At 43.2% G+C, this 23,019-nt stretch overlaps 1 protein-coding gene and 1 pseudogene across 1 annotated transcript in view; one reads left to right on the top strand and one right to left on the bottom strand.

Annotated features, from left to right (window-relative positions):
- Positions 1–350: 350 nt before the first annotated feature.
- LOC127347790 (27S pre-rRNA (guanosine(2922)-2'-O)-methyltransferase-like) lies at positions 351–8,829 on the bottom strand (annotated as a pseudogene).
- A 614-nt stretch (positions 8,830–9,443) lies between these two features.
- LOC139830203 (uncharacterized) overlaps positions 9,444–23,019 on the top strand; it is a 48,501-nt gene continuing 34,925 nt past the window's right edge. The window contains exons 1-4 of the mRNA XM_071818211.1: positions 9,444–9,626; positions 10,216–10,293; positions 10,442–10,558; positions 15,253–16,831. Coding sequence (XP_071674312.1) covers positions 9,444–9,626; positions 10,216–10,293; positions 10,442–10,558; positions 15,253–16,831 — 1,957 coding nt within the window. The remainder of the gene's footprint in view (positions 9,627–10,215; positions 10,294–10,441; positions 10,559–15,252; positions 16,832–23,019) is intronic.

Genomic DNA, 23,019 nt, shown 5'->3' with positions numbered 1-23,019 from the left:
CCATTTTCTCGTTTTTATGGATATATGCAATCACCTAACTATTTTCTGTCAAAAATGTGACGTTATAACTTCTGGAAAAGAAATAACATTGGGAAACACAAGAGGCTTTAGTCCCCCAACCCAACATTTCGACTGTACTACATCCGTTTCTGATTTTTTTTGATGCACACCACAAATAGATAATGAAACATAAATTATCATCCACTAAGCGCCCATAGAAAAATAACTCAACTTACAGAACTATTCAGACAAACGTAAAATCCCTCATAAAAGTAAACGAATAACAAAAACTCAGCAGTACGGAGCTACTATCCAACAGAAGAAATTCAGCATGAGATATGCCTATCTACTCATCCATACCATGTTAAACTAACTTGACTCAATGCAGGACTCCAGCGCTGAGCTTTAGCCAGTTTCTCCTCCTTCCTGAATCCATCATCTTTTTTGAATTCTTAGGTGACTTCTCTCTTCCATCTTCACTTCCACTCTGCTCAACTAGGCTAGTTCTTGATTTTGTGATCATATCCTGATTGAAGCACTGCTTTGCAATCTACTCCTTTGTTGGCTTCTGTGTATCTAACATAATAAAAGGGAGTTTGGTCTCTTGAAGTGGCTTTCCCATATAAAGTCTAGCTTAAAGTCTCACTCCCTGGTAAGGCTTCAAGGAAATTGAGTAGCTTAGCCCGGGCAGCTGCCCGGGCATGCCGAGCGTGGCTCCGCCAATGGTCTCTTGATCTTGATCTTCATCCGAACCTTGATCAGTGCCAATGTCGTGGCCATCATCTTCACGTCCCTCTGATAAATCTGCATCAGCATCAAGATTGGTCCGCTTGGCACGTTTGCATTCTTGTTTTACCTTTCCATCCTTTTTTGTCACATAACGCTCGTAAGCTTCATCGAGCATTTTGTCCAGCTGAGCATCGTTATCTTCTGTCGCATCATCAATTTGCACTCACGTGGCCTTGCGTGCTTTATCCTTGGCACGACGCCTTGACTGCCACTTCTTCTCTCCCGTTTGCTTTCTGTCAATGGCAGTCACCAATTCCTCCATCTCCTGCAAGAGTTGATCGTCGTCTTTTACCTTGGCGTCGGTCGCAGTACCATCAGCCTTTGGCGTAAGTGTAACTTGTGAAGATGACGACGAGAGTGATTTCCTGAGGCGTACGCGCCACCTCAAGATATGCTTGCAGCTATTTTTATCCAGCACCCGTAAATCCTCGCAGAGGAATCTCACCTCATCCGTAGTAAGCTCGTAATTCTTGATAGGCAGAGATGCAGGATCATCAAATGAAATTTCAGTACAAGAGCCCAAGAAATTCCTGCGGTGTCTAGGCATCCGACCATATGAAATCTAACGCGAGACCAACGTTCCTCAGCACCGTGACTCCAGGTTCATACCCAGCAGAAGGTCTTTTCTTGGACTTGTTAGAGCTAAGCACATCGATGATGGGCAATTCCTTGTCTGAATCCACGCTGAACAGGTGCTTGATATCGAGAAGCTCCGGATGAATCCTCACGGGGGCTTTGTATTTCAGGCAGACGATGTAGATTTCAGCGGAGGAGCCGCGGCTCGCTGCAGGTTTGTGCACCTCGACCTTGTCGAAGAGCTGCCGGAGACAGAAGAGGATGGCGTTGAAATCCTGGGACCTGAAGACCTTGGTGACGAAGGCGCCCCTGGGGGCGAGGAAGGTGGTGGCCAGGCGGACGGCCGCCGAGAGGAGAACCCGTTTCTGATTCGACTGATTCGTTATGTTCAGAAGTTTTACCCCCAAAGAGGAAAAAAGGAAAACCCTTGAAGTTTATACGCGCCGAGTCAAATCAAAGGTGAGAGCGGTCGGTCGGTCGGTCGGCCGAGTGATACGTCTCCGACGTATCGATAATTTCTTATGTTCCATGCCACATTATTGATGATATCTACATGTTTTATGCATACTTTATGTCATATTTATGCATTTTCCGGCACTAACCTATTAACGAGATGCCGAAGAGCCAGTTGCTGTTTTCTGCTGTTTTTGGTTTCAGAAATCCTAGTAAGGAAATATTCTCGGAATTGGACGAAATCAACGCCCAGGGGCCTATTTTCACACGAAGCTTCCAGAAGACCGAAGATGATACGAAGTGGGGCCACGAGCTGGCGACACAGTAGGGCGGCGCGGCCCAAGCCCTGGCCGCGCCGGCCTAGCGTGTGGGGCCCTCGTGTGGCCCCCTGACCTATCTCCTCCGCCTACTTATAGCCTTCGTCGCGAAACCCCCAGTACCGAGAGCCACGATACGGAAAACCTTCCAGAGACACCGCCGCCGCCAATCCCATCTCGGGGGATTCAGGAGATCGCCTCCGGCACCCTGCCGGAGAGGGGAATCATCTCCCGGAGGACTCTTCACCGCCATGGTCGCCTCCGGAGTGATGAGTGAGTAGTTCACCCCTGGACTATGGGTCCATAGCAGTAGCTAGATGGTCGTCTTCTCCTAATTATGCTTCATTGTCGGGTCTTGTGAGCTGCCTAACATGATCAAGATCATCTATCTGTAATGCTATATGTTGTGTTTGTTGGGATCCGATGGATAGAGAATACTATGCTATGTTGATTATCAATCTATTATCTATGTGTTGTTTATGATCTTGCATGCTCTCCGTTATTAGTAGAGGCTCTGGCCAAGTTTTTACTCTTAACTCCAAGAGGGAGTATTTATGCTTGATAGTGGGTTCATGCCTCCATTAAATCTGGGACAGTGACAGAAAGTTCTAAGGTTGTGGATGTGCTGTTGCCATTAGGGATAAAACATTGATGCTATGTCCGAGGATGTAGTTATTTATTACATTACACACCATACTTAATGCAATTGTCTGTTATTTTCAACTTAATACTGGAAGGGGTTCAGATGATAACCTGAAGGTGGACTTTTTAGGCATAGATGCATGCTGGATAGCGGTCTATGTACTTTGTCGTAATGCCCAATTAAATCTCACAATATTCATCATATCATATATGTGCAATATCATGCCCTCTCTATTTGTCAATTGCCCAATTGTAATTTGTTCACCCAACATGCTATTTATCTTATGGGAGAGACACCTCTAGTGAACTGTGGACCCCGGTCCATTCTTTTACATCGAATACAATCTACTGCAATACTTGTTCTACTGTTTTCTGCAAACAATCATCATCCACACTATACATCTAATCCTTTGTTACAGCAAGCCGGTGAGATTGACAACCTCATTGTTTCGTTGGGGCAAAGTACTTTGGTTGTGTTGTGCAAGTTCCACGTTGGCGCCGGAATCCCTGGTGTTGCGCCGCACTACATCTCGCCGCCATCAACCTTCAACGTGCTTCTTGACTCCTACTGGTTCGATAAACCTTGGTTTCTAACTGAGGGAAACTTACTGCTGTACGCATCACACCTTCCACTTGGGGTTCCCAACGGTCGCGTGCTGTACGCGTGTCAAGCTAAATTTCTGGCGCCGTTGCCGGGAAGATCAAGACACGCTGCAAGGGGAGTCTCCACATTCCAATCTCTTTACTTTGTTTTTGGCTTGCTTTATTTTATTTACTACTCTGTTTGCTGCACTAAATCAAAATATAAAAAATTAGTTGCTAGTTTTACTTTATTTGCTATCTTGTTTGCTATATCAAAAACACAAAAAAATTAGTTACTTGCATTTACTTTATCTAGTTTGCTTCATTTACTATTGCTAAAATGAGTAATCCTGAAGTTGAAGTTCGTTCGTTTAAGCAACAAGGGGGAGAATGTTTAAAAGATGCTTCGTATAGAATTAGTGATGCCCATAATAGGTGCACTAAGAAACACTCCACCACTATCCTACTCAGGAATTTTTATGTTGGTATCTCTAGCTGGAATAGGTATGTTCTTGATTGTCTCGCGGGAGGTAACTTCCTAGGTACTCCTGCTTTAGAAGCTAGTTGCATTATTGAGAGTTTATTTGGAATACCACCTGTTAATGAAGTTAAAATTGAAACCTCTCTTGAAGATGTCATGAAAAAGTTGGAAACCATAGAGCAAAACCTTCCAAGTATTGATACTACTTTGGGAGCATTACTTGATAGCACTGATAAACTTGATAAATCTCTAGGTGGAATTAATGAGAGAATCGCCATCTTAGAATCTTGTGCTATTCATGATAATCAAACCCAAAGGATTAGTGAACTTGAAGAGGCTATGGGAACATTGGATTCGACCTTTTCATCTATAAAGTTTAGAGAGAAAGCTTATGTGGGGAAGGAGCAAAAGTTCATGTATGTCTCTAAGGGGCCTAAACCAAAAAGCTATTATAGGCCTAAAATTGATAAAGCTCTTTAAACCACTATAGATAAGGGAGCATCTAAGATACCCAATGGGACAAATTGTGAAAATTATGATGTTGATGCTTCATCTCTTGATAATACTTGATATACACTTTCTGCGCCTAGCTGAAAGGCGTTAAAGAAAAGCGCTTATGGGAGACAACCCATGTTTTTACTACAGTACCTTTATTTTATATTTGAGTCTTGGAAGTTGTTACTACTGTATCAACCTCTCCTTATCTTAGTTTTGTGCATTGTTGTGCCAAGTAAAGTCGTTGATAATAAGGTTCATACTAGATTTGGATTACTGCGCAGAAACAGATTTCTTTGCTGTAACGAATCTGGGTCTAATTCTCTGTAGATAACTCAGAAAATTATGCCAATTTACGTGAGTGATCCTCAGATATGTACGCAACTTTCATTCAATTTGAGCATTTTCATTTGAGCAAGTCTGGTGCCTCTTAGAAATTCGTCTTTACGAACTGTTCTGTTTTTGACAGATTCTGCCTTTTATTTCGCATTGCCTGTTTTGCTATGCTTGATGGATTTTCGATTCCATTAACTTTCAGTAGCTTTGTGCAATGTCCAGAAGTGTTAAGAATGATTGTGTCACCTCTGAACATGTAAATTTTAATTGTGCACTAACCCTCTAATGAGTTGTTTTGAGTTTGGTGTGGAGGAAGTTTTCAAGGATCAAGAGAGGGAGATGATACAACACGATCAAGGAGAGTGAAAGCTCTAAGCTTGGGGATGCCCCGGTGGTTCACCCCTGCATATTTCAAGAAGACTCAAGCGTCTAAGCTTGGGGATGCCCAAGGCATCCCCTTCTTCATCGACAACATTATCAGGTTCCTCTAGTGAAACTATATTTTTATTCCATCACATCTTATGTACTTTGCTTGGAGCGTCGGTTTGTTTTTGTTTTTGTTTTGTTTGAATAAAATGGATCCTAGCATTCATTGTGTGGGAGAGAGACACGCTCCGCTGTTGCATATGGACAAATATGTCCTTAGGCTTTACTCATAGTGTTCATGGCGAAGGTTGAATCTTCTTCGTTAAATTGTTATATGGTTGGAATCGGGAAATGATACATGTAGTAATTGCAAAAATGTCTTGGATAATTTGATACTTGGCAATTGTTGTGCTCATGTTTAAGCTCTTGCATCATATACTTTGCACCTATTAATGAAGAAATACATAGAGCTTGCTAAAATTTGGTTTGCATAATTGGTCTCTCTAAGGTCTAGATAATTTCTAGTAAAGAGTTTGAACAACAGGGAAGACGGTGTAGAGTCTTATAATATTTACAATATGTCTTTTATGTGAGTTTTGCTGCACCGGTTCATCCTTGTGTTTGTTTCAAATAAACCTTGCTAGCCTAAGCCTTGTATCGAGAGGGAATACTTCTCATGCATCCAAAATACTTGAGCCAACCACTATGCCATTTGCGTCCACCATACCTACCTACTACATGGTATTTCTCCGCCATTCCAAAGTAAATTGCTTGAGTGCTACCTTTAAAATTTCTATCCTCTACCTTTGCAATATATAGTTCATGGGACAAATAGCCTAAAAACTATTGTGGTATTGAATATGTACTTATGCACTTTATCTCTTATTAAGTTGCTTGTTGTGCGATAACCATGTTCCTGGGGACGCCATCAACTACTCTTTGTTGAATATCATGTGAGTTGCTATGCATGTCCGTCTTGTCTGAAGTAAGGGAGATTTACCGCTAGAATGGTTATAGCATGCATAATGTTAGAGAAGAACATTGGGCCGCTAACTAAAGCCATGATCCATGGTGGAAGTTTCAGTTTTGGACAAATATCCTCAATCTCATATGAGAAAATTAATAATTGTTGAATGCTTATGCATAAAAGAGGAGTCCATTATCTATTGTCTATGTTGTCCCGATATGGATGTCTAAGTTGAGAATAATCAATAGCGAGAAATCCAATGCGAGCTTTCTCCTTAGACCTTTGTATAGGCGGCATAGAGGTACCCCTTTGTGACACTTGGTTAAAACATATGCATTGCAATGATAATCCAGGTAATCCGAGCTAATTAGGACAAGGTGCGGGCACTATTAGTATACTATGCATGAGGCTTGCAACTTGTAGGATATAATTTACATAACACATATGCTTTATTACTACCGTTGACAAAATTGTTTCTTGTTTTCAAAACCAAAGCTCTAGCACAAATACAGCAATCAATGCTTCCCTCTGCGAAGGGCCTTTCTTTTACTTTTATGTTGAGTCAGTTCACCTATTTCTCTCCATCTCAAGAAGCAAACACTTGTGTGAACTATGCATTGATTCCTACATACTTGCATATTGCACTTGTTATATTACTTTACATTGACAACTATCCATGAGATATACATGTTACAAGTTGAAAGCAACCGCTGAAACTTAATCTTCCTTTGTGTTGCTTCAATACCTCTACTTTGAATTATTGCTTTATGAGTTAACTCTTATGCAAGACTTATTGATGCTTGTCTTGAAGTACTATTCATGAAAAGTCTTTGCTATATGATTCATTTGTTTACTCATGTCATTTACCATTGTTTTGATCGCTGCATTCATTACATATGCTTACAATAGTATGATCAAGGTTATGATGGCATGTCACTCCAGAAATTATCTTTGTTATCGTTTACCTGCTCGGGACGAGCAGAAACTAAGCTTGGGGATGCTGATACGTCTCCGACGTATCGATAATTTCTTATGTTCCATGCCACATTATTGATGATATCTACATGTTTTATGCATACTTTATGTCATATTTATGCATTTTCCGGCACTAACCTATTAACGAGATGCCGAAGAGCCAGTTGCTGTTTTCTGCTGTTTTTGGTTTCAGAAATCCTAGTAAGGAAATATTCTCGGAATTGGACGAAATCAACGCCCAGGGGCCTATTTTCACATGAAGCTTCCAGAAGACCGAAGATGATACGAAGTGGGGCCACGAGCTGGCGACACAGTAGGGCGGCACGGCCCAAGCCCTGGCCGCGCCGGCCTAGCATGTGGGGCCCTCGTGTGGCCCCCTGACCTATCTCCTCCGCCTACTTATAGCCTTCGTCGCGAAACCCCCAGTACCGAGAGCCACGATACGGAAAACCTTCCAGAGACGCCGCCGCCGCCAATCCCATCTCGGGGATTCAGGAGATCGCCTCCGGCACCCTGCCGGAGAGGGGAATCATCTCCCGGAGGACTCTTCACCGCCATGGTCGCCTCCGGAGTGATGAGTGAGTAGTTCACCCCTGGACTATGGGTCCATAGCAGTAGCTAGATGATCGTCTTCTCCTAATTATGCTTCATTGTCGGGTCTTGTGAGCTGCCTAACATGATCAAGATCATCTATCTGTAATGCTATATGTTGTGTTTATTGGGATCCGATGGATAGAGAATACTATGCTATGTTGATTATCAATCTATTATCTATGTGTTGTTTATGATCTTGCATGCTCTCCGTTATTAGTAGAGGCTCTGGCCAAGTTTTTACTCTTAACTCCAAGAGGGAGTATTTATGCTCGATAGTGGGTTCATGCCTCCATTAAATCTGGGACAGTGACAGAAAGTTCTAAGATTGTGGATGTGCTGTTGCCACTAGAGATAAAATATTGATGCTATGTCCGAGGATGTAGTTATTGATTACATTACGCACCATACTTAATGCAATTGTCTGTTGTTTTCGACTTAATACTGGAAGGGGTTCGGATGATAACCTGAAGGTGGACTTTTTAGGCATAGATGCATGCTGGATAGCGGTCTATGTACTTTGTCGTAATGCCCAATTAAATCTCACAATATTCATCATATCATGTATGTGCATTGTCATGCCCTCTCTATTTGTCAATTGCCCAACTGTAATTTGTTCACCCAACATGCTATTTATCTTATGGAGAGACACCTCTAGTGAACTGTAGACCCCGGTCCATTCTTTTACATCGAATACAATCTACTGCAATACTTGTTCTACTGTTTTCTGCAAACAATCATCATCCACACTATACATCTAATCCTTTGTTACAGCAAGCCAGTGAGATTGATAACCTCACTGTTTCGTTGGGGCAAAGTACTTTGGTTGTGTTGTGCAGGTTCCACGTTGGCGCCGGAATCCCTGGTGTTGCGCCGCACTATATCTCGGCGCCATCAACCTTCAATGTGCTTCTTGAATCCTACTGGTTCCATAAACCTTGGTTTCTAACTGAGGGAAACTTACTGCTGTACGCATCACACCTTCCACTTGGGGTTCCCAACGGTCGCGTGCTGTACACGTGTCACCGAGTCGCACCTCATCAAAGGAATACCACTTGCTAGCTCGGGAGTGTGTGTACTTTGACCGTAGTTTGACGATTCTGCATCAGCCAAGTCCACCTTCAGCGACGTGCACGCCGTGCCGGGAGCTGACACGTCAGGGGAGTCGATCACTCAGCCATCGACCGGCCGAGTCGCGTCGCGCCTCCTTCTTCTCTCACCTCCCCACGCCTAAACGCGCACCACCAAACCATCCCCATTTCCACCGAATGGATTCCTCCCAACCCACGAAACCCTAGCTAACCCCCACCCTCCCTCTCTAGCGGCGGCGCCGTCGCAGTCGAGGCGGCCTCGCTCCCTCGCCGGAGCGCGCGTGCGGCGCTCCGTCCGTCGGCTTGCCTTGCCTCTCCGTGTCGCGCCATCCGCACGTAGCAGGATTCGGATGCAGCGGCCAAGTTCTTCCCGCCCGCGAGATCCGCGACAAGAAGATGCTGGCCCGCCTCCTCAACCAACACTGCCACGGTGACCAATTCCTCCTCTCCTCTCCACTCTCTCTTCACACACTCCCCTTGGACGATTCTGCCAGGAGAGTCTTGTTAAAAGACAACACTTTATTTGGGGTACTTACTTGCTTGCTGCGGTGCCATCTTGAATCCAGGGACCCAAATGCTGCCCTCTCTCATGTTTCATCCATGAGTGCTTATTTACATGTACTACTATACAACACTAGCTTGCTTCTTCTTATTCGTGAGAGGATATAATATACTACTTACTTGGATATTAATATCCGTGAGAGCCTGTTTGTGTTGAGCTGTTGTACAAATTTGACCAATTTCTTCTCTTGTGATGTGTACGTGTAGGGACCCTCGGGACGATGTTGCAGTCTGGCTCTGCCCACTCCACTACCGACGCTGCTCCCTTCCGGCTCCGGTGGCTGCCATCCATGGTACAACCCGACCTGCTGCTGGCCAGGGACGTCTCCAAGGCCGGCGAGTGGAGTTTCAAGCCAGGGAGCGGCAAGGTCTGCCTAGTCCGCACCGACCAAGACAATGTGCAGGTAAGACTTCCCAAGATTTTCCTGTGCATACCACTATAGTTGTGACCTGGAATTGGCCTTGTCCAGTTTAAACCTCGATATCATGTCTTATGCATCAGTAGACATTGTTTGTCTTGAGCTCTACAAATTCCCTCAAGTTTTCCTGTCTTGTGCCATAGCTGGAACTGCCCTTGTGATCCCTCTACTCGAGTTTTTAATTTAACTTGTTGCTTCGTGGACTCGATGAATGTACTCAAGCTTAAACGTGAGTGTACCAACCAAGGCTGAAGCTTAAACCAATACGACCTGGTTCTTTTTCATCCAAGATAATTCGATAGAGCACACTGATGATATGCTCCCCACTAGTACCGTCCTAACTGTTTGGATTCAGCCCATGCTTAAAATGCTTGGTCAAAATGTAATTCGACCTTCTGAAATTGCATCAAGCTTCAAAAGTTTTACCATATGCTTCAATAGCATGAACCACATCTGTAGCTGCTGCAATTGTGATTGTATTTAATTCACAAGTCGGCCTGTTTTTCATGTTACTGCAATTACAAGCTTTCCTGCTTATATTATTACACAACAATTGATTCGACTTTTTTCTCAGGTTCCTATTCCCGTGGTGGTGTTGCTGTCCACCGGAGCTCCTGATTGCGCTGCCAGCGTCCGTGTCCCCGAGCCAGTGGCATGTTCACACGGCCTCTCCTCCTTTTGTTCCTGTTAATGGTCGCCGCTGCCTGTAGGTCAGATCAATTCCCCGATTTGCTGCAGCTGTCTGTAGCTGTACACCTGCATATAGTTGAAAATAATGGATTATTCTGAGGATTGACAAGTACCTGATTATTCATGTCATGTCCATTGACTGCAGCCTAAATAAAACTGTGAATGCATTTCAAAGGGTGGAGCTTGATGATGTTAAGCTTGCTGATGTAAGACTTCAGGATAATCAGGTATAAAAATCACCTTCCAATCTTAAAGATGTTAAGATTGCATTCCCAGTTTCCTCCTGTCTTCGTAATAATTACAAAAAAAACGCCTTCCAATTTTCTGTATCTAGCAGTTGCTGAAAATGCAAACTAAGGTTTCATGCATTTACCGAAATGACTCCCCAGTTTCCTCCTGTCTTTGTAAGTACTGAAATGATATTGAAGTAACACATTCCAATTTGGCACTACTAGCAGGAAAGGCTTTTGGTCGCTGGCTGCACGATTTCCGCAGCGGAACATGCGGCGTGCGAGTGATGTTGCTGGAGAGGATGCTGCCACCTCCCGTGTCCCGTGGATGACCAGGACTTCCATGACCATGAGGTGTTCAGGATGTGGCAACGCTTGCCGGCATCACCATCAAGTACAGACTCGAGGTAATCTATGATCTATCTTGCTTGCTTTCATCCAAGATAATTCGATAGAGCGCACTGATGATATGCTCCCCACTAGCATCATCCTAAATGTTTGGATTCAGCCATGCTTAAAATGCTTGGCCAAATGTAATTCAACCTTCTGAAATTTCATGATGCTTCAATTTTTTTTATCTTATATGCTTCAATGGCATGAAGCACATCTGTAGCCTCCTCAATTGTGTGATTAAAGTTTTACCATACGTTTTCAGCATGTAGTATTCCTCGATTTCTTCTGTAACTTGTGCACATCCCAGGATTGCAAATTATTTTGTCACTTTTAGGATCTGATCATGAATTTTCTGACTGTTGCTTGTAATAATCATGTAGCTGGTCTTCATTGTGCTTGTATTTATTTCACAAGTCAAGGTGATTTTCATCTAAATGCAATTACATGCTTTCCAGTTTTTTATATTATTACATCAAAATTGATTCGACTTGTCTCAGGTTCCTATTCCGGTGGTGATGATGCTATCCACCGCAACTCCTGATGGCGCTGCCAGCACTATCTGTGTAGCCGAGCTGCCCCTGTTTTCTATGACTGGGACCTCTCCTACAACACTGCGTCCCCCATCAGAAGGTCTCTATTTCTCTCTCTCTCTCTCTCTCTCTCTCTCTCTCTCTCTCTCTCTCTCTCTCTCTCTCTCTCTCTCTCTCTCTCTCTCTCTCTCTCTCTCTCTCTCTCTCTCAGGTACTCTCTATTTTCCTTGGACTGCCCAATTTATGCTTCGCGTTGGAGTGAGGTTCCATATTGTTTACAACTTTGCTGTGATGTGAAGGTGTTCCATCTCCAGTCAACCATCCAGAGGTGTTCTAGTTGCATCATATGTACCCGATATTTGTGCTCTCCACTGAAAATATAAAGTTGAATTGATATGATAGTAAATTGTCTTTTAGCCTTCACACGTAGAGTTTGATATTTGATAAGCTGCTGTACTTGGCTCTTCATTCATGAGCTGTTCTAGATATTCTGCAATTTCTTGGTTCAGACTCAGTCTGAGTATAAGCTTACACATTTGTTGGTAAGCATCAAGCTAATACTTGTGGAGATACTTACAAGACTTCAGAAACATCTCTATCTTTTTTTTCTACTTTTATCTGCTTTGCCATTGAATGCTTATATACATGTTTGCTTGCTTTCTTTGAACTGATAATCTATGATCTACCTTGCTTGCTTTGAGCTGATTGCACCTGTGATCAAATAAATTCCTTTCCTGGACTGATTTATGATATTTGTCAATTGCAAGTCTCAGATGGCTGGGAGCATAGAAGGCTGCTGGTCTGATGCATGACCGGAGGGTGGAAGAACAACAAGTGAAAGCGGAACTACTGTTTGGTTTGAATGCCTGGGTTGTATTGGTTGTGGTTTGCTATTTTTGACTTGAAATCTGGAATGTTGGGTGGTAGTCGATATTTCTTGGAATGCTCCAGACTGTAACTGTCTTTTTTTAGGTAATAACTGTCTGTTTTGTTGATTTGCGATGGAGTTGGGTTGTGTGCTCTTGCACTTTTATTGATTTTTACTGTTTGAATTGTCACCTGATTAGCCAAAAATAAGGATAGGTAATGCCGATTTTTTCTGATACCCCCAAATGGGCTAGGATCGATCAGAGTAACGGGCCTGTGATGAAGTGGCCATCAGTTGGACCGGCACATGCATTCACGTGATCCAGCTAGCTAGCCCAAATAGATTGAAAAGAAAGTGAAGCTAGCTAGCTAGTCTGGGACTTTTTGTTTAATCAATAAGTCTGTGACTGGATGTGCTCTGGGACACGCGTAGCTAGTACTATAGTACGGAGTAGCTAACTCCTGCCCAAGTAAACAAGCAGTCGCACCCCCTGATTATTTGGCACGTGAGGACTTTTGGCCTATACTTGCATGGCATCATGAGTCATGATCCATTTGTGATCCATGCATGCCTTGACATAGGAGAACAATATTTCTCGGCGATTGAACTGATTGACAGATTCGTGGGCCTATGGCGTGAGCCATAGACATATTGATTCCACCAACATTGTTAGTCAAAAGCATCGGCAACAACAATCTAGATAGACTTGGTATGTGCTTGTCTCGGCGAAAGTCTATAGTTCTCTAGGCTGACATGACGTGCGAGCGAGACTTAGAACAACGGACACTAGGGCACCATCGACAAAACCTGCAGTCTACCGGTCAGCATCGACGAGACAATTCATTTTTTTGTTTAGTTGAATGGATGGGAACACCCATCAGCTGATCTGAGTACTATATCTATTAATCATAATCTTAATTCCGCCGTTGCATTCATCCTTTCAAGTGAATTGTAGTTGTTAACTATCATTTCATGTGTCGTCTTGCTATCGTGGCGGAGCAGTAGGATCCTAGGTGTTTGAAGATTTCCATTAATATCTTTTTCCGCAAGCCCTAACTTCTACATATGAGATCCAATTAAGGCAATTCTAGAGGCGTTTGAAAGACCTCGGGGAGTATGTTCTTCATGGTGCACCGACTTGCACTTTTGACGCCTGACTTTCTGTCTATTCTTGGCATTCACACGATTACCGACGTTTACCCACCAAGTTTTTTGTGGATATAGAACAATGTCCCCGTTTTAGCATTTCCCAATTTTTCGCCATAGAATCGTATATATTCCGGTGTCCAAACAGAGGAGAGTGCATGCCAATTTTTCTTTCACTCCTTAGTTTATCTTTAGGCTGGTTAATTTATCTTAGCTAAAACGATTTCTTGTCTTGAAGAAAACTAGCGGAGTGGCCCGCGCACATGCGCGGGCAGCATCTGTCCTATAATTATTTCTTATATTATCCACAAATAATTTCATATAACCTAATAAAATTTAATAATTCCATAAGTAAATGGTAGGAACCTTTTAAAATTTAATAATTGTCAATTTACTTATTTTTAATATACTTTTGTAGTTTTGAGTAGTCTTAATTGTTTTAATTTATCTGGCCCAACACAAATCTGTAAAGTTACTACATGATCAATCTTGTACTATTGATCTATTTTTAAATCCCATTTATACTTGATTATATTTTCGCGGATAATAATATTTGTATAATTATTTTTAGATTTTTGAATTAGTTCACTTGCATTTTCCCTTGAAGTTTATGCTAGCTGATTCTAGTGCGCATCATCTTAGTTTGATTAAGTGACTTGTTAGAAAAATAAACTGTATTATATGCTTCCTCCATCGAAATTTTGATAAATCTAAAATATTCTTTCATGAACAGATGTAGTACAATATAATTTCCTTTGCTTCTCTTCTATGGAACGTAGCTGTTTTTACTATTTTAATGTTAGATGGGTTGTGCCTTTTTCTTTAGTTATGTTATCAATTCTCAACTTTTTTCCTATAAACCATTGTTCAGGTTTTTTTGTATAACAATTGTTTAGTTGCTCACCACGTCTACCACATGGTAAACCATTGTTCAGGTTGTTTCTATAAACTTGCTCTATTCTTCTGTTGCTGGTGTAATATGAACCAAAGTAGTCGTTACAGTAAATTAGTAATCTTATTTATTTTCTTAAGATGAGCTCATATGAACTCTTTCAGTCCTAAGTTAGTTCAGGTATTTAACATGTGTAATCTCAGTGACCCTAATTACTGAATACACGAAAAAAAATAAAGCACTTGTGTTTGGGTTGTCCAGCTGCGTGTGCACCATGCAACTTTTGATTTGGTCGATCGATCTATGCGCATGCATGCCTGCATGTCGTATGCATCAGATTAAATCTTACCTGACGTTGATGGAGAGTTGACATCGACTGGCTGAGTGCATCACGGAACACGCGGGTGGTGGCGATCGAAACATGGCGGCCGCGGGATTGCCTGCACATGAGTACACGCTAGAATACGCCACCCTAGACGACCGGAATCCGCGGCCGCGGGATTGCTCGTATCTGAGTGCACGGTAGAATACGCCGGCGGGCCACATATTTCATGTGTATATAGGATGGATGATTTCTTTTGGTTTCCATCACACAACTCCAACAATCTATGTACGACTACAGATGCGGCGGCGGCCTGGCAGTCGAGGAAAAAGGAACACAAAGCAAACGAAAGAGGTTACGTAATCCATGTTGTAATGGCAGAGGTGGGTAATTTTTTTGAAGTTAGATCTAACGGATGTACATGTACTAATCTAATCGCTTTTTTTGTCCACCGCTGGTGCTGATCTCTAGCTCGGGTAGTCTCTGCTCCGATCTCAAAAATAAAAATGTATTCTCAGCTCCGATCTCAAAATTTAAAAGGTAGTCTCCGCTCCCAGGAATCCACCAAAATCAGATAGTCGACTCTCTCCCTCCTGTACAAATAGAGCTAGCTTTAATTGGAGAATTAGATACTGCCGTTGGACTTGGAGGGTAAGGAAGTTAGCCGAGCCTAGGAGGATACGCTTAGGTAGCTGGAACGTAGGGTCCCTGACGGGTAAGCTACCGGAGTTAGTTGATACAGCGGTGAGGAGGCGTGTTGATGTCCTATGTGTCCAAGAGACCAAATGGAAGGGACAGAAGGCGAAGGAGGTGGAGGATACCGGTTTCAAGTTGTGGTACACGGGGACAACTTCAAACAAATATGGAGTAGGCATCTTGGTCAATAAGAGCCTCAGTGATGGAGTTGTGGACGTCAAGAGGCAAGGGGACCGGATGATCCTTGTCAAGCTGGTTGTTGGGGACTTAGTCCTCAATGTTATCAGCGCGTATGCCCCACAAGTAGGCCACAATGAGAGCACCAAGAGGGAGTTCTGGGAAGGCCTGGAGGACTTGGTTAGGAGGGTACCTATTGGTGAGAAGCTCTTCATAGGAGGAGACCTCAATGGCCATGTGGGTACATCTAACACAGGTTTTGAAATGGTGCATAGGGGCTTTGGCTATGGCATCAGGAACCAAGAAGGAGAAGATGTCCTGAGCTTCGCTCTAGCCTATGACATGGTCGTAGCTAACACCCTCTTTAGGAAGAGAGAATCCCATCTAGTGACGTTCAGTAGTGGTCTACACTCTAGCCAGATTGATTTTGTCCTCTCTAGAAGAGAAGACAGACGCGCCTGCATTGATTGTAAGGTGATTCCTGGAGAGAGTGTTGTCCCTCAACATAAGCTGGTGGTTGCTGACTTTCGCTTTAGGATCCGTGTCCAGCGGGGTAAGCGCGCCAAAGTCGCTAGAACAAAGTGGTGGAAGCTCAAGGGTGAGGCATCCCAGTCTTTCAGGGAGAGGGTTATTAAGGAGGGCCCTTGGGAGGAAGGAGGCGATGCAAACATGATGTGGACGAGTATGGCGACCTGCTTGCGGAAGGTCGCTGTAGAGGAGTTTGGGGTGACTAAGGGAAGTAGAAGGGAAGCTAAGGATACCTGGTGGTGGAACGATGAGGTCCAGAAGGTTATTAGGGAGAAAAAGGACTATTTCAGATGCCTATATCTGGATAGGAGTGCAGCTAACATGGAGAAGTACAAGGTGGCGAAGAAGGCTGCAAAGCGGGCGGTGAGTGAAGCAAGGGGTCGGGCGTATGAGGACCTCTACCAACGTTTAAACACGAAGGAAGGCGAAAGGGACATCTATAAGATGGCCAAGTTTAGGGAGAGGAAGACGAGGGATGTCGACGAAGTCAAATGCATCAAGGACGGAGATGATCAGCTTCTTGTGAAGGATGAGGCGATCAAGCGTAGATGGCGGGAGTACTTTGACAACCTTTACAATGGAGAGGCTGAGAGCTCTACCATTGAGCTAGATGACTCCTTTGATGATACCAGCATGTGCTTTGTGCGACGTATCCAGGAGTCTGAGGTTAAGGAGGCGTTAAGGAGGATGAAAGGCGGCAAGGCGATGGGTCCTGATGGTATCCCCATCGAGGCGTGGAGAGGCCTTGGAGACGTAGCGATAGTATGGCTAACTAAGCTTTTCAACCTCATTTTTCGGTCAAACAAGATGCCCGAAGAATGGAGGCGGAGTATTTTAGTACCAATCTTCAAGAACAAGGGGGATGTTCAAAGTTGTACTAATTACCGTGGAATCAAGCTGATGAGCCATACTATGAAGTTATGAGAGAGAGTCATTGAGCACCGTTTAAGAAGGTTGACAAGCGTGACCAAAAACCAATTTGGTTTCATGCCTGGGAGGTCTACCATGGAAGTGTAGGATAACGTTGCATAGAAAACAAAAATTTTCCTACCGCGAACACGCAATCCAAGCCAAGATGCAATCTAGAAGACGGTAGCAACGAGGGGGTATCGAGTCTCACCCTTGAAGAGATTCCAAAGCCTACAAGAGGAGGCTCTTGTTGCTGCGGTAGACGTTCACTTGCCGCTTGCAAAAGCGCGTAGAAGATCTTGATCACGATCGGTTCCGGCGCCACGAACGGGCAGCACCTCCGTACTCGGTCACACGTTCGGTTGTTGATGAAGACGACATCCACCTCCCGTTCCAGCGGGCAGCGGAAGTAGTAGCTCCTCTTGAATCCGACAGCACGACGGCGTGATGTCGGTGGCGGTGGAGAACTCCGGCGGAGCTTCGCTAAAGCTACGCGGGAGATATGGAGGAGAGGGGGGCGGCTAGGGTTTGGGAGGGGGTGGCCGGCCACTTCAAGGGGGGCGGCCAGCTTGTGGTCTTTGGGGTGGACGGCCCCCTCCCTTGGCCCCTCATTATATAGGTGGATCCCCAAGAGTTGGTCTCCAAGTCTTCGAATAAGACCCGAACCAAAAACCTTCCATATGGAGGGGAAACCTAGCCAAGCTAGGACTCCCACTAGAGGTGGGAGTTCCACCTCCCATATGGGGGGGTGGCCGGCCCCCTAAGGGGGAGTCCACTTGGGACTCCTCCCCCACTAGGGTTGGCCGGCCATGGAGGTGGAGTCCCATGTGGACTCCACCTTCCTTGGTGGTTTCTTCCGGACTTTTCTAGAACCTTCTAGAACCTTCCATAGAACCTTCCGCGACATTTTAATTCACATAAAATGACATCTTATATATGAATCTTATTCTCCGGACCATTCCGAAACTCCTCGTGATGTCCGGGATATCATCCGGGACTCCGAACAAATATTCGAACTCCATTCCATATTCAAGTTCTACCATTTCAACATCCAACTTTAAGTGTGTCACCCTACGGTTCGTGAACTATGTGGACATGGTTGAGTACTCACTCCGACCAATAACCAATAGCGGGATCTGGAGATCCATAATGGCTCCCACATATTCAACGATGACTTTAGTGATCGAATGAACCATTCACATAAAATACCAATTCCCTTTGTCACGCGATATTTTACTTGTCCGAGGTTTGATCTTCGGTATCACTCTATACCTTGTTCAACCTCGTCTCCTGACAAGTACTCTTTACTCGTACCGTGGTATGTGGTCTCTTATGAACTCATTCATATGTTTGCAAGACATTAGACGACATTCCACCGAGAGGGCCCAGAGTATATCTATCCGTCATCGGGATGGACAAATCCCACTGTTGATCCATATGCCTCAACTCATACTTTCCGGATACTTAATCCCACCTTTATAGCCACCCATTTACGCAGTGGTGTTTGGTGTAATCAAAGTACCTTTCCGGTATAAGTGATTTACATGATCTCATGGTCATAAGGACTAGGTAACTATGTATCGAAAGCTTATAGCAAATAACTTAATGACGAGATCTTATGCTACGCTTAATTGGGTGTGTCCATTACATCATTCATACAATGACATAACCTTGTTATTAATAACATCCAATGTTCATGATTATGAAACTAATCATCCATTAATCAACAAGCTAGTTTAAGAGGCATACTAGGGACTTCTTGTTGTCTACATATCACACATGTACTAATGTTTCGGTTAATACAATTATAGCATGATATATAAACATTTATCATAAACATAAAGATATAAATAATAACCACTTTATTATTGCCTCTAGGGCATATCTCCTTCAGTCTCCCACTTGCACTAGAGTCAATAATCTAGATTACATTGTAATATACCTAACACCCATGGCATTCTGGTGTTGGTCATGCTTTGCCCTAGGGAGAGCTTTAGTCAACGGATCTGCTACATTCAAATCAGTGTGTACTTTGCAAATCTTTACTTCTCCATCTTCGATGTACTCGCGAATCGAGTGGTAACGCAGCTTGATATGCTTCAGCCTCTTGTGTGACCTTGGCTCTTGTGCATTGGCGATGGCACCCATGTTATCACAAAGAAATGATTAATGGGTCCAATGCACTAGGAACCACCCTGAGCTCTACAATGAACCTCTTCATCCATACCGCTTCTGATGAAGCCTCCGAAGCCGCTATGTACTCTGATTCTGTTGAAGACTTCGCCACCGTGCACTGCTTCGAGCTTGCCCACCATCGCAGCACCATTCAATATAAACACGTACCTGCATTGTGACTTAGAGTCATCAGGATCAGTGTTCCAACTTGCATCGGTGTAACCACTTACAACGAGCTCTTGGTCACCTCCATAACAAAGAAACATATCCTTAGTTCTTTTCAAGTACTTCAGATATTCTTGACCGCTGTCCAGTTGTTCTATTCCCTGGATCACTTTGATATCTCGCTAGTCAAACTAACAGCATGTGCTATATCCGGTCTAGTACATAGCATGGCATACATGATAGATCCTACTGCCGAGGCATAGGGGATTTTACTCATCCTTTCTCTTTCTTCTGCCGTAGCCGGTCCTTGAGTCTTACTCAAGACTTTGCCTGGTAACATAGGTAAGAACCCTTTCTTACTTTCGTCCATTCTAAACTTCTTTAGAATCTTGTCCAGATATGTACTCTGTGATAGCCCTATTAGGCGTCTTGATCTATCTCTATAAATCTTGATGCCTAATATATACGATGCTTCACCAAGGTCTTTCATTGAAAAACTATTATTCAAATAACCTTTAACACTGCTTAATAGTTTTATATCATTCCCGATCAATAATATGTCATCTACATATAATATCAGGAATGCTATAGAGCTCCCACTCACTTTCTTGTAAATACAGGCCTCTCCATGACACTGTATAAACCCGAAGTCTTTGATCACCTTATCAAAGCGTCGGTTCCAACTTCTTGATGCTTGCTTCCGTCCATAGATTGGACGCTGAAGTTTGCATACTTTGTCAGCATTTTTAGGATCGACAAAACCTTTGGGTTGTACCATATACAACTCTTCCTCAATGTCTCCATTAAGGAACGCCGTTTTGACATCCATCTGCCAAATCTCATAATCGAAAAATGCAGCTATTGCTAACAAAATCCTTACAGATTTTAGCTTCGCTACAGGTGAGAAAGTCTCATCATAGTCAACTCCTTGAATTTGTCGGAAACCCTTTGCGACAAGTCGAGCTTTATAGACAGTAATATTACCATCAGCATCTGTTTTTCTCTTCAAAATCCATTTATTCTCGACAGCCTTTCGGCTATCAGGTAAGTCTACCAAAGTCCATACTTTGTTATCATACATGGATCCCATTTCGGATTTCATGGCTTCTTGCCATTTGTTGGAATCTGGGCTCATCATCGCTTCTTCATACGTCGCAGGGTCCTCATCATTGTTATCCACAATCATGACATTTAGACAAGGATCATACCAATCAGGAGTGGTACGTTCCCTTGTCGATCTGCGAGGTTCAGTAGTTTCCTCGTTCGAAGTTTCATGATCATTATCATTAGCTTCCTCTCGTTGCCGGTGTAGGCGGTACTGTACAACTTCCGCATCGCGCTACTCTGATCAACGAGTATAGATTCATCAATCTCATCGAGTTCTACTTTTCTTCCATTCACTTCTTTAGTGAGAAATTCTTTCTCAAGAAAGGTTCCGTTCTTAGCAACAAAGATTTTGCCTTCGAATTTGTGATAGAAAGTATACCCTATAGTTTCCTTAGGGTATCCTATGAAGATGCATTTCTCTGCTTTGGGTTCTAGCTTGTCCGGTTGTAACTTCTTTACATAGGCTTCGCAACCCCAAACTTTCAGGAACGATAGCTTAGGTTTCTTGTTAAACCATAATTCATACGGTGTCGTTTCTACGGATTTTGATGGTGCTATATTTAAAGTGAATGCGGCTGTCTCTAATGCATAACTCCAAAATGATAACGGCAAATCAGTAAGAGACATCATAGAACGAACCATATCTAAGAGAGTTCGATTTACGTTGCTCTCGACACACCGTTACGTTGAGGTGTTCCCGGCGGTGTCAATTGTGAAAGTATTCCGCATTTCTTTAAATGCATGCCAAACTCATAACTCAGATATTCACCTCCACGATCAGATCGTAGAAATTTGATCTTCTTGTTACGTTGATTTTCTACTTCACTTTGGAATTCCTTAAACTTCTCGAAAGTTTTGGATTTATGTTTCATGAAATAGATATACCCATATCTACTCAAATCATCTGTGAAGGTTAGAACATAACGATAACCACCGCGCGATGCTACGCTCATTGGTCCACATACATCGGTATGTATGATTTCCAATAAGTCAGTAGCTCGCTCCATCATACCAGAAAATGGAGTCTTTGTCATTTTTCCCATTAGACATGCTTCGCATCTATCAAGTGACTCAAAGTCAAGTGATTCAAGTAATCCATCAGTATGGAGTTTCTTCATGCGTTTCACTCCAATATGACCAAGACGACAGTGCCACATATAAATAGAATTATCATTCAATTTAATTCGCTTAGCATCAATGTTATGTATATGCGTATCACTACTATCGAGATCTAACAGAAATAAGCCATTCTTTTGTGGTGCTTGACCATAAAAGATATTATTCATAAAAATAGAACAACCATTATTCTCAGACTTGAATGAATAACCGTCTTACATTAAACAAGATCCAGATATAATGTTCATGCTCAACGCGGGTACAAAATAACAATTATTTAGGCTTAAAACTAATCCCGAAGGTAGATGTAGAGGAAGTGTGCCGACAGCGATCACATCGACTTTGGATCCATTTCCAACGCGCATCGTCACTTCATCTTTCAGTAGTCTTCGTTTATTCTTTAGTTCCTGTTTCGAGTTACAGATATGAGCAACCGAACCAGTATCAAATACCCAGGTACTAGAACGAGAACCAGTGAGATAAACATCTATAACATGTATATCAGATATACCTTCTTTCTTCTTCTTGACAAGGCCGCTCTTCAGATCAGCCAGGTACTTGGAGCAATTACGCTTCCAAAGGTCCCTTCTCCTTGCGTAATAGCACTCAAGATCGTGCTTAGGGCCGTTCTTAGGTTTCATAGGAGGCGTGGCAGCTTTCTTGCCACCCTTCTTGAATTTTCCCTTAGACTTGCCCTGTTTCTTGAAACTGGTGGTCTTGTTGACCATCAACACTTGGTGCTCTTTCTTGATCTCAATCTCAGCAGCTTTTAGCATGCCAAAGAGTTCAGGTAACTCCTTGTTCATGTTCTGCATATTGTAGTTCATCACAAAGTTCTTGTAACTTGGTGGCAGTGATTGAAGGACACGATTAATCCCCAGTCTGTTAGGAATCACTATTCCCAAGTCACTGAGTTTCTTCGCATGCCCGGTCATGGCGAGCATGTGCTCACTAACGGAGCTGCCTTCTTCCATCATGCAGTTGAAGAATTGTTTCGATGCTTCATAGCATTCCACGGCCGCATGAGTCTCAAAAATAGCTTTCAGCTCTTTCATCAACTCATGAGGATCGTGGTGCTCAAAACGTTTTTGAAGATCGGATTCCAGACTGCACAGGATGGCACACTGAACTTGAGAGTACCGAATTTTCCGAGTCTCGTAAACAGCTTTTACTTCATCGGTTTCAGTTTCTGCAGGAGGGTCACCTAGCGGTGCATCAAGCACATATTGCAGATTTCTGCCAGAGAGGAAGATCCTCACATGACGGAACCAGTCGGTGAAGTTGCTACCGTTGCTCTTAAGTTTCTCTTTCTCTAGGAACTGATTAAAATTGATTGGGGACGCCATCTCTACAACATATATTTGCAAAAGTTTAGACTAAGTTTATGACAAATTGAGTTCAAATTTTAATTCAACATAATTAAAAATCTAGGTG

The sequence above is a fragment of the Lolium perenne genome, chromosome 4, assembly GCF_019359855.2.
Source record: "Lolium perenne isolate Kyuss_39 chromosome 4, Kyuss_2.0, whole genome shotgun sequence".
Lineage (NCBI taxonomy): Eukaryota > Viridiplantae > Streptophyta > Magnoliopsida > Poales > Poaceae > Lolium > Lolium perenne.
Note: the sequence above shows the minus strand (reverse complement) of the source record. Positions and strands in the feature narration are given on the sequence as shown.